This window comes from Oreochromis niloticus, linkage group LG11 (genome assembly GCF_001858045.2).
Source record: "Oreochromis niloticus isolate F11D_XX linkage group LG11, O_niloticus_UMD_NMBU, whole genome shotgun sequence".
NCBI lineage: Eukaryota > Metazoa > Chordata > Actinopteri > Cichliformes > Cichlidae > Oreochromis > Oreochromis niloticus.
The window spans coordinates 10094566-10106936 of record NC_031976.2 but is presented as its reverse complement, the minus strand read 5'-3'; the positions used below and the strand labels follow the sequence as shown (position 1 = coordinate 10106936).

General features: G+C 40.5%; 1 protein-coding gene across 5 annotated transcripts in view; it reads right to left on the bottom strand.

Moving 5' to 3' along the window:
* Nucleotides 1–12371, bottom strand: part of triob (trio Rho guanine nucleotide exchange factor b) — a 105806-nt gene that overhangs the window by 35489 nt on the left and 57946 nt on the right. For all 5 annotated transcript variants that reach the window (XM_019364896.2, XM_003443715.5, XM_019364894.2 and 2 more), the window contains 7 exons: nt 6954–7149; nt 6438–6604; nt 3243–3362; nt 2131–2229; nt 1946–2038; nt 1509–1658; nt 486–600 (listed from right to left, as the gene is read on the bottom strand). In XM_019364896.2, the coding sequence (XP_019220441.1) occupies nt 486–600; nt 1509–1658; nt 1946–2038; nt 2131–2229; nt 3243–3362; nt 6438–6604; nt 6954–7149 (940 nt within the window). The remainder of the gene's footprint in view (nt 1–485; nt 601–1508; nt 1659–1945; nt 2039–2130; nt 2230–3242; nt 3363–6437; nt 6605–6953; nt 7150–12371) is intronic.

Genomic DNA, 12371 nt, shown 5'->3' with positions numbered 1-12371 from the left:
CAGTAATCAAAGAGAGGTGAGAAATTGCTATAACCCTCCCACAAATACTCAGGAACAGGGCGATCTCCCCCGGACTGGGAATATCAAAAGTCCATCACAGTCTTTTATCTTATTGCAAATTAGCAGCAGTGTTGTTGAGACAAAATGCTATTATGTAAATGTGTTTACTGCTTCAATAAACCTAGATGAGAGAATTGTGCAGCTGTAATTTTCTATCACTCATCTATCACTGTGACTGCATGCATTCAGACTTGTTTTCTTTTGAAAGTGACATATGAAGGACCACTGCCCTGACTTTTATTTGGGGAACTTCCCAATCAGACATGAAGAGATGTTAAGATGCCATCGAGTTAATGGCAATGAGTGCATGTCTGAAAGGGGCTTAGGTTTATACCAACTGTGTAAAAAACATTTGTAATGATTCCTGTAAACTGTAATAATGAGATCCAGAAAAGATGACAGTTATCTCTGAGTTGTTTACTTACTCTTAACCTGAGTCTCTGGAGCTTTGACGTGGGACAGCATGCCAGGCATGTTGACGCTGTTTCTGTGCAGGTACTTCAAGAAAACATCAGCGTTGCGTCTGGCTAGCGTACAAGCCTGTAATTGAGCAGAAGAACCCGAATGTTACTCAGTGGGTCGACACATTCATATCCTTATAATCAGAGGTTGCAATGGGAATTGGAACCCTGAGATCCAGGGTAGAAGCACAGCGGCGAGCATGCCTGTTTCACAAGCCCTACACAGTACAAAGTTGGACTTTTCCTTTTGCTACCAAATGTATTTATATTTATCAAACATCACTTGTTGAGCAGTCTTTACCTTTCAAAATAGTCTGTCATCTTTCTCTCTTGTCCTCTCTTTTGTACATCTTTCTCTATCTCTGAGTGAACTTCTCACACATTAGCTCTTTTTTTTCTCCCTGCAAGCATGGAAACTCTACCTTTAACTAACATGTGCTACTTCAAAAATGTAACTGCTAATACTCTCGCTCCTTTTCTGTCATGGTAGCTGGAGTGGGTGTCCTGGGTTACGTCTTTTGTCTTCCTTTTGAATGCTTCGTTCCACCAGATGAGCTGGAGGAGTTGGCTGGGAAGAGGGAAGTCTGGGCTTCTCTGCTTGGGGTGCTGCCTCTGTAACCCTGCCCCACATAAGTGGCGAAAAAATGGATGGCTTGATAGCTAGATGCTGAAATACCAAGACCCCAACATTTACTGACGCTTGCGTACGCTTGACAAGGACAAAAAGTAAATAAAATGTGTGTGGACTGTGCAGATGGGATCAAGGATAACATTACTTTCTCAGCAGTAGCAGCTGTTAGCAACAACAAGCGGCAGCACATTAATAATGAACTCACTTGATCTTATTTTGCATTAAACTGCCTGTCAGATTTAATTACTCTTTAAGTGAGTGTGCAGGAATGCCACTCTGGATCAGTCCAGGCCACATTAACCCCCCAAAAATGCTGACATTTATTTTCCTATTTGCAATAAAATCATCGTTCTCACCTTGAGGAAGGCCTCTTTCTGCTCCAGATGTTTGCTGATCATGGGAGTGACATGGTCTGATTCACTGTTAGGGCCCAGTTTATCAGCACCACCGCACCAGTCTTCTTCTCTCTTATACTCCTGCTCGAGGCTTTCTAGCACACTGCACACCTACGACACAGATGACACGGTATAGTTTGTAAAGAAACTGCTCTTCAGTAATCCACTCCTGGTCTACACTTTCATGCAACCTGTGCAAATTCGGGCTGCTGGAAGCAATTTTCTTATCCGAATGTAACTCTGCAGCCACTTACTTTGGGGACTGATGCTTACCAGGGAAAGAGAATGTTTTTAAACTTAAATTTATAATTAAACTTACTCATACATTAAGATCAGATATTACTTTGGTGGCACCCACTCCCACACTCATATGCATTCACGTGCACAAACAATAATACCTGTTCAGAGGTCTTGTAGAAAGCCACAGAAGCATTAACCAGCTTAAGTCTGTCCTCCATCTTTAGCATCAGCTGCTGCCAGTGGTCTGCCACCTTCCAGTCAAACAAAATAAATCAGTTTACCATTACCAGCCACTGCACTGCCTGCACTATTTTCCCTCAGAGACAACACAAAGCAACAATACCTTTTCTGCACAGTCTCTGATCATATCCATGTCATAGTGGTTTGCCTGGAGTAGAGCCTCAGCTTTCTGCTGTACCTGCAGCGCGCTCTGATGGGTTTTCTGCATGCAGGGGAAGGGTGATATGAAAAACAATGAATTTCAGGCGGTACATGAACCTCTATATCACAACGATTGCTTTGAAAATTCGACCTCAGCTTCCTCTTGGCCCCACGGGGCACTTTGGTAGAGATCTGTGAACTGGGAAGCAACAAAGTAAAGGCAATATAAACAAAAGCTGTGTCTGATTATAGCTGTGCCATAAAGGCTGTCCTAGAGTGAGCATTTCGGAGAGGAAATGAGATCGAGGGTAAAAAAAATAATAAAAAAAAACAGTATCTGGTGATGTTTGAGTTAAAGTGCATAGCCCGAGAGTAAGGCTTTTGCTTCCTGCTGGACTCTGGGCAGTCGAGGATAAACAAAAGAAAAAAATTAAGGATATGTTGCTACCTTTGATAATATTTTTGTGGGATAAGTCTTAAGTCCGGACCATCTGCTGTGTACAATTAAGAAAGATATTGCGTTTTTTCCTTCACTAGTGCTGGGGTGGGAATCAGGGGCGTGCAGCATGTGTTAAAATTCCACTCTGACTTACACAACAATAAAAAACAATGTTCTTCTATGTGTGAATTGTCGCATGTATGTGAGTGTCGTAGAAGTAGGTCAGGCACAGGCCTGCATTAAAATGAACCAGTCTCAATAGTGTTCAAAGAAATGCCCCCCGAATAATCAGGGGTAAAGAGGAGAAGGAAAATAAGGGGGAAAGGTAAAAGCAGCGAGAGAAGAAAGAGAGGGGTATAGATGCTGGTTATTCATAATTCCATTTCATGGCTGACTTGTGATCAGACGGAGAGGCCGTGTGCAGCAATATCAGCCTTAAAAAGAGTTTTAGAAAAGCAAAAGGTTGGAAGATGAAGGGCAAGAAAGCGACACGGAAGCAGAAGCGAGGGTGGAAAAGGCAACTAGACCTTTAAAAAATGAATCAAGGTAAACCTGGTGAATGGGGGAAGGGCGGGGAATCACGTTTTTACAAAAAACACAGAAGCAAAAAAATGAGACAGCTGTGTTTCTTGTACCTCTATTGCATGTTGAAATTGTTCATGCTCCTTTTGCAGCTGTTCAGCCTCTTGTAACGAACTGGCTGTGATCAGACCGGCGTTCAGCATCGACTCGCCATTACGGATCCAACCCAGCACCTACAGCACAACAGAAAGTGTATTTATTTATCTTCGAAAAGAGTGGGATTACATTTATTATGACATTTTAAAAACAACTATTTTTTCAGCTACTTCTCTATTCTGCTATATTTTACTCTTGGTACTCTGTGACAGAAATGCTCATTTCCAACTTTTAGATCTTGAAATTATACCCTGCACACATTTCCCAAACCACCTACTCCACCCCGCCTTGCATACATGCTGCCTGCAGCACCCAAAAATCACATTTGCTTTTGTGTTTCGCTGGCCTAATTCTAGCCAAAGGTTAGTCTCTCGAAGACACCTCGCTCACTCTCTCTGACTCAGCGTGCACGCCTGCTGAGTGGGTGGTAGCAGAACTGCAACTGAAGCGTGGCCAGAAAATTAATGACGCTACACAACACTGACACCTGTTTTTGAGAAGTTTTAACAGGGTCAGTGTTTCCATTGCACTTGCAACGACCTGAGGCGGGGCAGGTATGAGGTTAGCTTTTTAATCTCAGAGGAGCTGTGGGGACATGTGGCTTAACACAGATGTGTGAATGAACAGTAAACCCTTTTATAATATAGCTCAATATTTTATCAAACCATGGCATAAAAACACCACTTTATCTATTTACAATCCTTTTATTTTGTTTGAGCTCTCGCTTTTCTATTATAAGGCCTCCAGCAGACCTAATAAGAAACTACTTCTGGGTTTGGGTTAAAAAAACAAACACACAAACTTACACTGGTAAATTTAGCACAGCAATATTTAGAGATAGTTCAGCAGCATAAACACACAAGCTTCAATTACAAGATTATTGTTGTTCCCGTCTTTACTGTAAAAGGGTGCAGTTAGAGGATTCAGAGCAGGGTGTGTAATAGCTAAGCTCCCCCGTGTAAGAGAGTGGATGGCAAAAGCTGTTGAAGTGTATTTTACACCGAATTCCTGAAATAATACGCACTAACCACACTGACGATCTCCATCCCAATTCAGATTTTCTAGCCGAACATGAGCTGAATAAACAACCATCACGCTCTGTAAAAGAGCCGCACCTGCAGCAACCTTTCTCTATGAATGATGAGTAACTCCATTCAGTAACTGAATGAAAAGTAACTCCATGCTAACACGCTATCATCATTCTGTCAGCTGTCGTATCATTGTGACGGCAGTGCGTTTGAAATGTTTTGACGCAGCCCTCTTCGAGTATCAATATCAATTTTTTTTTCCAGCAACCAAATTTTTTTCATTAGTTTTAGTTCAAGTTCAAGCCTAAGACTGTTGTTATTTGGCTGCATCACCACAATAAGAGTCCTTGTTGTGAAAATTGCCTCGGTGTTTGTTGATGTTTTGGCTTCAGATAACAGCAGGAAAGATTGCTCCACATGATTTTCTTGCTGTAATTGTGTTCCACTACTGAATAGATACTGTTAGGGAATGACTAGATGACATGCAAAACAATAGGCACAGCAAAGAAACCACATCTGTTTTTGTCTGGATTATTGGTTTTTCTTGTGTTTCTTTGTAATATTGCTGTTTATTCAAGTATTTGAACAAATAGGAATATATTTTTCTTAATGCTCTGTGCATTAAATGTACAATAAATTAGTGGACACTACACTGAATTTCAAAGTTGCTACTTTGATTGGACTTTTCTAGTTATATTGAAAGACGTTTGTGGGTAATATACAGTCATGAGAAAAACATCATTAAAACATATTATTATGGAGGGATTTTGGTTCATTCTTCTTTACAATCTTGTTTAAGTTCATTGAGTTTTGTTGGCAATAATTTTAGCACAGCTCTCTTAAAGTCCTACAGTCATTACAGCGCTGAGGTCTGGGCTTTGACTGTGTCGCTACAGCACAGGATTCAGCTCTTTTTCAGCCATTCTGTTGCAGATTTGCGGGTGTGCTCGGGATTATTGTTGCATCTTGAGATGTACCTTTGGTGTACAGAGGAGTTCATTGCTGACAAAGACATGCAGATTCATAACAAGCCCAAATTATTACCCCTCTACCACCGTGCCTGATAGTAGGTATGAGGTGTTTGTGCTCTGTGGTTTTCACCAAATGTGGCAAACAGCTCCACTTTGGTCTTGTCTGTCAAAAGGACATTATTCCAGAAGTCTTGTGGTTTGTTCAGATATAACTTAGCAAACCTAAGCTGCGCTGCCATGTTGTTTTCAAAGAGAGGAGGCTTTCTCCTCGCAACTCTTCCAAACAAGCCATACTTGTTCAGTCTTTTTCTAATCGTACTGTTATGAACTTTAACATGCTCACTGAGCCTTTTATAGTCTAAGATAAGACCTGAACGCTGAAAACCAGCAAACTGCCAAAGTGTCCGCTTTTATAGAGGTGCTCACACTTGCTGATAACAGTTAATCAAGTGCATTTGATTAGCAGCAACTGGCTGCCACTCACAGCACTCTTAATTCCTGTGAAAACATTGTACTTTATTTTTCACAGCACTCTTGTGAGAAAATCTCTATCTGTCATAATGCATGATGCCAAAGGTTTGGGAGTACACCTGGACAAATCAAAGTGTAGTCAAAGAAATTCATATTTAGTATTCTGATGAAAATTTAATGATGGATCAATTATTGCACTGCAAACTAAATTTGCTCATTACTGAATATGTTTGGGAGAAGCGGAATGAATACAGTTAAGAACGAGTGAGAGAGACAGAGAGAAATTGTTGACACAGGATGAGTCATCTACCCATGGTCATGTACAGACAGAACATAGTATGTGCTAAAAGGCCGCACTACCACTCTCTGCTGCAACTTCACAGTATGTTAGCACTAAACTGTCAGAACAGATTTCCATTCAGCAGCGTGACTTCAGGAAAAAAGAAGACTCGTGGGAATATTCATGTGTGACTATATGTGTGGGACGCATATATGCAGTTCATAATATATAAATATGTTACCAGATGTCAGAAAACAGTTTCAGGCTTTGTGAGTATAATGCAGTCATTGTTCTTTTTCTAGCTTTTTTCTGCGTTGCTTTTAGAGAGCTTTTGAAACCCAAGTTAAACCTTAATCACTGCTTTAGTCTTGAATCTTTGTCTCCCCTGAGTCACATACATACCTGTTTGACTTCAGCCTGCAGATGCCTTAACTGGACACACTGCTCCAAGTGTCTCCTGTGCTGTTCTGCGGCGAGGTCCAACTCCTGCTGCTTCTCGTGGAGAAACTCCAGCAGGTCCTGAACCCGTGTGGCCATGTCCACATCTCGGTCGCATAACAGCTCCACACCTGCAGAAAGTGGACATTCTGTGTTACCAACACTGAAAAAGGTTTTCTAAAATAATCAGGATGGTTATACTATACATCACTACATTTCCCTGCATCCATAGAACAGCAGTAGCCACAGCTGGATGGCTCCCTATTTTTACACTCTACAAATTATTCATGGAAGGCATGAGCAGAGGAATGAGCTGGGAAATGACAATGCAGCAAAGGTTTTGGCCTACGAGAAGTCAAATAAGGGACTGAGCTCCCGAGGGTATTTTAGCCCATGCAGAATTTCCCCTAACGACTGGCACTGGGTCACCCCCTTGAATAAATACTCAAGGTTTAAGTGTATTTATATTCCCTCACTCACCAGACGCCTGGACCTCCGTGACATACTGCAGCAGCTCTTGTCCCTGGTGGATGACATCAAAGGTGAGGTTGTTCATGGTAAGCGCTTTGTCCGCATGATGCTGCAGCCTCTGCTCAGCCAGTGTCAGATCCTCCGTGTCAAAGTCGCTCATCTGCTGTGACAGCTCCTCATTCCATGACTCCAGGTCTGAGATGATCTGAGAGGGGCAGAGAGGGTTAAGGTGGGAAGAAGGGTTGACGTGCACATAAAATGGGAGAACGTTTCCTTTTTATATTATTCCCAAAAAGGACAGAGACAATGAAGAAACATTTGCACCAACAGCTGTGGGCTACCTGATCCCAGGATTTTTCTTCTACACCACAGTGACCCCTCGATCTAGATATATATGTGTATTTTTGGTTAGTTAAAATCATTTTGAATGTATGTTCATTTGATGTTAAAAAAGGGAAAAATAGAGACCAAATGACTATGAATTCAAAAAAATCAGGGTTTCAATGTTTAAATATTATCCTGCTAATTCAAAGCAAGATGTCTGACAAAAAACAAAAGAAGAAGAAAGAGGGAAAGAACTGCATTTAAAAATATGACAGCTGTTTCATCTTCAATTAGCAACTCAAGCGCTTTAAGAGCTGTAAGCCAGCAGCGCGCTGGCTTCCACAATAATGGATAATATATTACAAATGGTAATAAACGGCTGGTGGAGCAGATGTACTGAGATGTCAGTGCTTGTCTCTGACTGCCCACACAGACTGAATCATGATACCAGGAGCACCTTGATCCTGGCACCATTCAGCTCTGTCTCCATGCTGTCTCGATCTTTTTTGGTTTTTTTGTTTTCAAACCGTGAGTTATAGTTTTTTTTTTTTCAAGAAGGTATTCACCTCTTGCTCTGCAGTCTTTATTTATTGTATCAAGAGAGAGAGAATCACGTTTTATGAAAACTGTACAAACTTTTTTCTACTAAACTTGACTTTACACATTCCAAAAGCACTTTAAGCACACAGGTATGCTGGGGAATCACATCTGAATGTCAGGTCTGAGCTTTAGAGAGTGACATTTACAGTGCAGTTTCTTTCGAGGTCTGACCCTAGTCTCTGACCTAGTGTAACCCAACAAATGCATGTAAAGAATGTAAAGTTACCTTTGGGTAACTTGAGTCACCGTGCCCTAACAATCAGAAGTCTAGATAAGAATTAAACATTTTCCTTGAAAATCAAAGCTGTCCTCTTCATTTTATAAACAGTTATCCTGTTATCCTGTTACTGTCATGGTCCTGGGTTTGTGACCAAGTAGTTTGTGCTTGTCTTGAGTTGTTAGGTATTTCTGGAATGAGGTTTAAGATAATGTGTTATTTCCTGAGTATAATTTCCTTCTGTTTCTCAGTTTGGTTAATTCTCTGTTCCTTGCTCAGTTTTATTTAGTTCCCTTTTCATGTCCAGTCTTCCCTCTGTGTACCCGTGTTAGTTATTTGTGTCTCCCTGTGAAATCTGTCTTGTCTCCATCTTTATTGGACTTTTTCCTCAGTCTTCTCTCTATGTCCCTATCTGGTCCCTCTGTGTCCCTCACTCTGGCTCTCCCTGTCTCTGTCCCTCGCTCTCCCTGTCTCTGTCCCTCGCTCTCCCTGTCTCTCTTCCTCGCTCTCTCTGTCCCTCGCTCTCGCTTGTGTTCAGTTTCCCAAGCTCCAGCAAAAAAAGCTGTGCGAGTTCTGAATCTGTCTCCGAGTCTCACACATGACAGTTACACAGAAAACCTCCAACACAGCGAGGAAAAATAAGCCAACAGCTAACAGCCAGGCCAGTGAGTTTCAATATAAGGCAGAAAAATAAAAATCGGGAGACAGTCATACAGAAAATAGTTGTTGAAAAAAGGAGAACAGCATTGGTGGCATCACGTTCCTAATCATATGTGAATAAGTTAAACCTCCTCAGCCAGTACTGTGCTTAATTTAATCTGTCCCTCAGGTACATCCCCTGATCCAGATTGTCAGAGACAGTTATTTTATTCATAATGCAGTTAAACTGTTCACTGCTAAAAATGTAATTTACTACAGCCTCTACATAATGTGTAATTATACATTTTGCAATGCTTAAGATTGTTACTGGTGTTCTCAGAGAGGTTCGCCTAGTAAGTGTGAGACAGCTGAGAGCTTTAAATATTCCCCCGAGATACAGAAAACAAGCCACAAATGCCAAATTCCAGCAACAAGAAAAACGTTGTCTTCCAAGTATTTCTATGAATAAATACATATTCTGTGGAGGTAAATTCATATTTTAGCAGGTATCAGTCTTCACTTTCCTGATTTCCTTCTCCTTTTTCACCTCATGACAAAAGCACTCAGATGAGAATTGGACCAAGGGAAAAAAAAAGATTCACAAAGTCTTGAATAAGATTCACTAAGATTAAAATTGATATACTGGAATTATTTAAAGCAATGAGGAAAACACAATGCATGAAAGTCTACTTCACAGGAAGGCCCTAATTCTAACTATCGAATGAGTATACAAAAGGCGAGATAGACCACTTCTACAACAGAGAACATTACCCTGTCTCCAAATGAAAAAGTGCCTCTGCTTTGTGCACTGTGCTGTAGGAGTTTGGATTAACAGAAATTTCCCTGCCATAAAATCTGCTCTGCACAGAGACATGATTTTTCTTTCAGGGTAATCTTATCAAGCTTCCATAAGAGAATAACAGATAATACCTTCTTAAAACAATATGATGATTTTTACAAATCTGGCAACAAAGTTTTAACAAACTTACCAAGCGCTCATTTAGACTCTGCTCTCCTCTCCTCTTACAGTTGAGTAAAATGCCCTCTGAGTACAAAAAGACCATTTCCTTCATCTACAAAGACTGAAATGACTAACTAATGGAGGAGAAGTCTCCCCTCTGACTGTTTTGGTCTTGGTGCTATGCACTCATACACAGCTTTTGTCAGGCAATAAACCACTGAGGGAGGAGTGTGTGTCTCACCTCAACCAGTGCCCTCATCTAACATACACACCCCCCCCAAGTTAAGCCAGGGGGGAGTGTCGTTGTGCAACTGCGCGTGTGTGTGGAGTGGCAGGAATACCTTTTCCACTCATCATATTCCTCAAAGTCCCTCTGTTAATCCTGTGTGCAAGAGTGGGTGTACCTGACCTGACACGCACATGTAATGTACACCCCATCATATAATATTACATTTTAAAAGCTTTACATATTGTAATGTTTTGACTCTACATTATATTTATATACTTATTGTTAGAAGATTCTTCTTAAGTTAACGATATTTTTGTTCAGATGAAGAGAGCAGACAACTCAACACTTAACATGCTAGCTGATATGTGACAAGCATTTTTAACATATTTATCATATGCTACTAATACCATTACAACCAGGTTTATTTTAAGGTCATAGGATATTTATAGAAACTTATATGTAACCACTGACTGTTTATAGACTGTTAGAGAACGGTAATAAAAGCCTTGCGATTCTTACAGTTCTTCATAATATTCACAAACATATGTGAGTCTAATTCATTAATCAGTTGGGTCACTGTTAACAAATTGACTTTTTTAGTTTTATGAGATACATTTTTGTTATACATTTATTTGCAGTAAAGTATACATTTTTGCAGCTATTACATTTATTAACATTTACTGTGCTATGCTATGCTTTATTATGCTAAAAGATGACTAAAGATGCTTATTATTAGATAATTACATAATCATATAGTCAGTAGCGCATTCACCAGACACTTTGTGAGGTTCACCTGTTTGACTGCTCATGAATGGAAATATCCAATTAGCCAATCACAGGCAGAGACATTTACGCATGTCAACATGGTCTTGAGACCACCTGTTCAAGCTCAAGCTGAGCGTCAGAGTGGGGAAATATCTTCACACACTAACGTCTCTAGAGTTTAAAGAGAATGGTCTGAATAAGAGAAAATCAGTGAGTGTGAGTTCTCTGGTTGCGGTATTGATTCCAGCGAATGACCAGATTCAAGTTTCAAGCTGACAGGAAGACAACAGTAACTCAAATAACCACTTGTTACAACCAAGGTGTGTAGAGGAGCATTTCTGGACACACAAAGTGGCAAATCTCGAAGCAGATGAGCTACAGCAGCAGAAGACCACCACAGATTCTGCTGCTATCAGCTAAGAACAGGAAACTGAGGCTGCAGTTCACACGAGCTCACTAAATTTAGACAATAGAAGAATTGAAGAACGTTGTCTGGTCTCATGAGTCTCGATTTCTGCTGTGACATTCACATGGTAGGGCCGCAATTTTCTGTAAATAGCATAAAAACACAGTCCTATCTTGTGTTGTATTAACGGTTAGGGCTTATGGTGGCGGTTTAATAGCGTGAGCGATATTTTCATGCCACACTTTGGGGCCCTAGTATCAACTGAGCATTTAAACACACAGTCTGCCTAAGTTTTGTTGCTGACCATGTTCATCCCTTCACAAAGCTGAAATGATCTCAAACTGGTTCTTGAACAAGACAATGAGCTGACTGTATTCAAATGGCACAGACAGCCATAGATCCCAGGCCAATAGAGCAACTTTGGCATGTGGTGAAAAGAGATATTCACAGCCAACAAATCTGCAGCAACTGTGTGATGCTATCATGTCAATATGCAGCAAACTCTCTGATGAATGTTTCTAATACCTTTGTTGAATCAATGCCACAAAGAATTAAGGAAGCTCTGAAGGCAAAATTAAGTCTAATCCAGTACTAGTAGGTTGTACCTAACAAAGTGGCTGATGAGTGTAAAGTAAAGCCAAGAGATAATCAGGAGACTCATTCTGTGGGCTTTCCACTTACCATCATCATCATCATCATCATTATCGCAGGATCACCAAACTAAGTTAAAGTCATCCACTTACCATGAGTGCTGGTGCTCTATCGAGAAGCTGTTTAAGCTATTTTTATTCTGGACCAAAAAACACTAAACTTACCACCCAAAGAAACCACAAGTGATGAGTTTATAACTGAAAACCATTTTCCAAAGATAAATATATTCATTATGTCCTCAATAATGACTTTCCACATCTCTTCTTGTTACTTACATGATTCTTATGAATACAAGCCTGCATCTGTTTTCAGTGCGTTTGGTTCTAAAGTGCCTGAGTGTAATTCTTCTGTCAGCACAGTATGGCTCAACAAATCTAATTTGATAGCCATGATAAAAATAAAAGCAATGCTTTCTTTCTTTCTTTCTGTTTTTTCAAGAGCAGCTCTCATTTCTGAGCACCAGCTGAGTAAAGCGTTCACTCTCACAGCAAGATGCTAAGGAATTAGCAAACTGCAGACCGGGGAGGGGGAGACATAACTGGAGCGAGTCAGTGGATGAGATTCATCGAGTGGAACTAAACACTTTTTTAATGTAGCGCACGTGCGAGTATGACTGTGAATTTAGCCGAGATTTA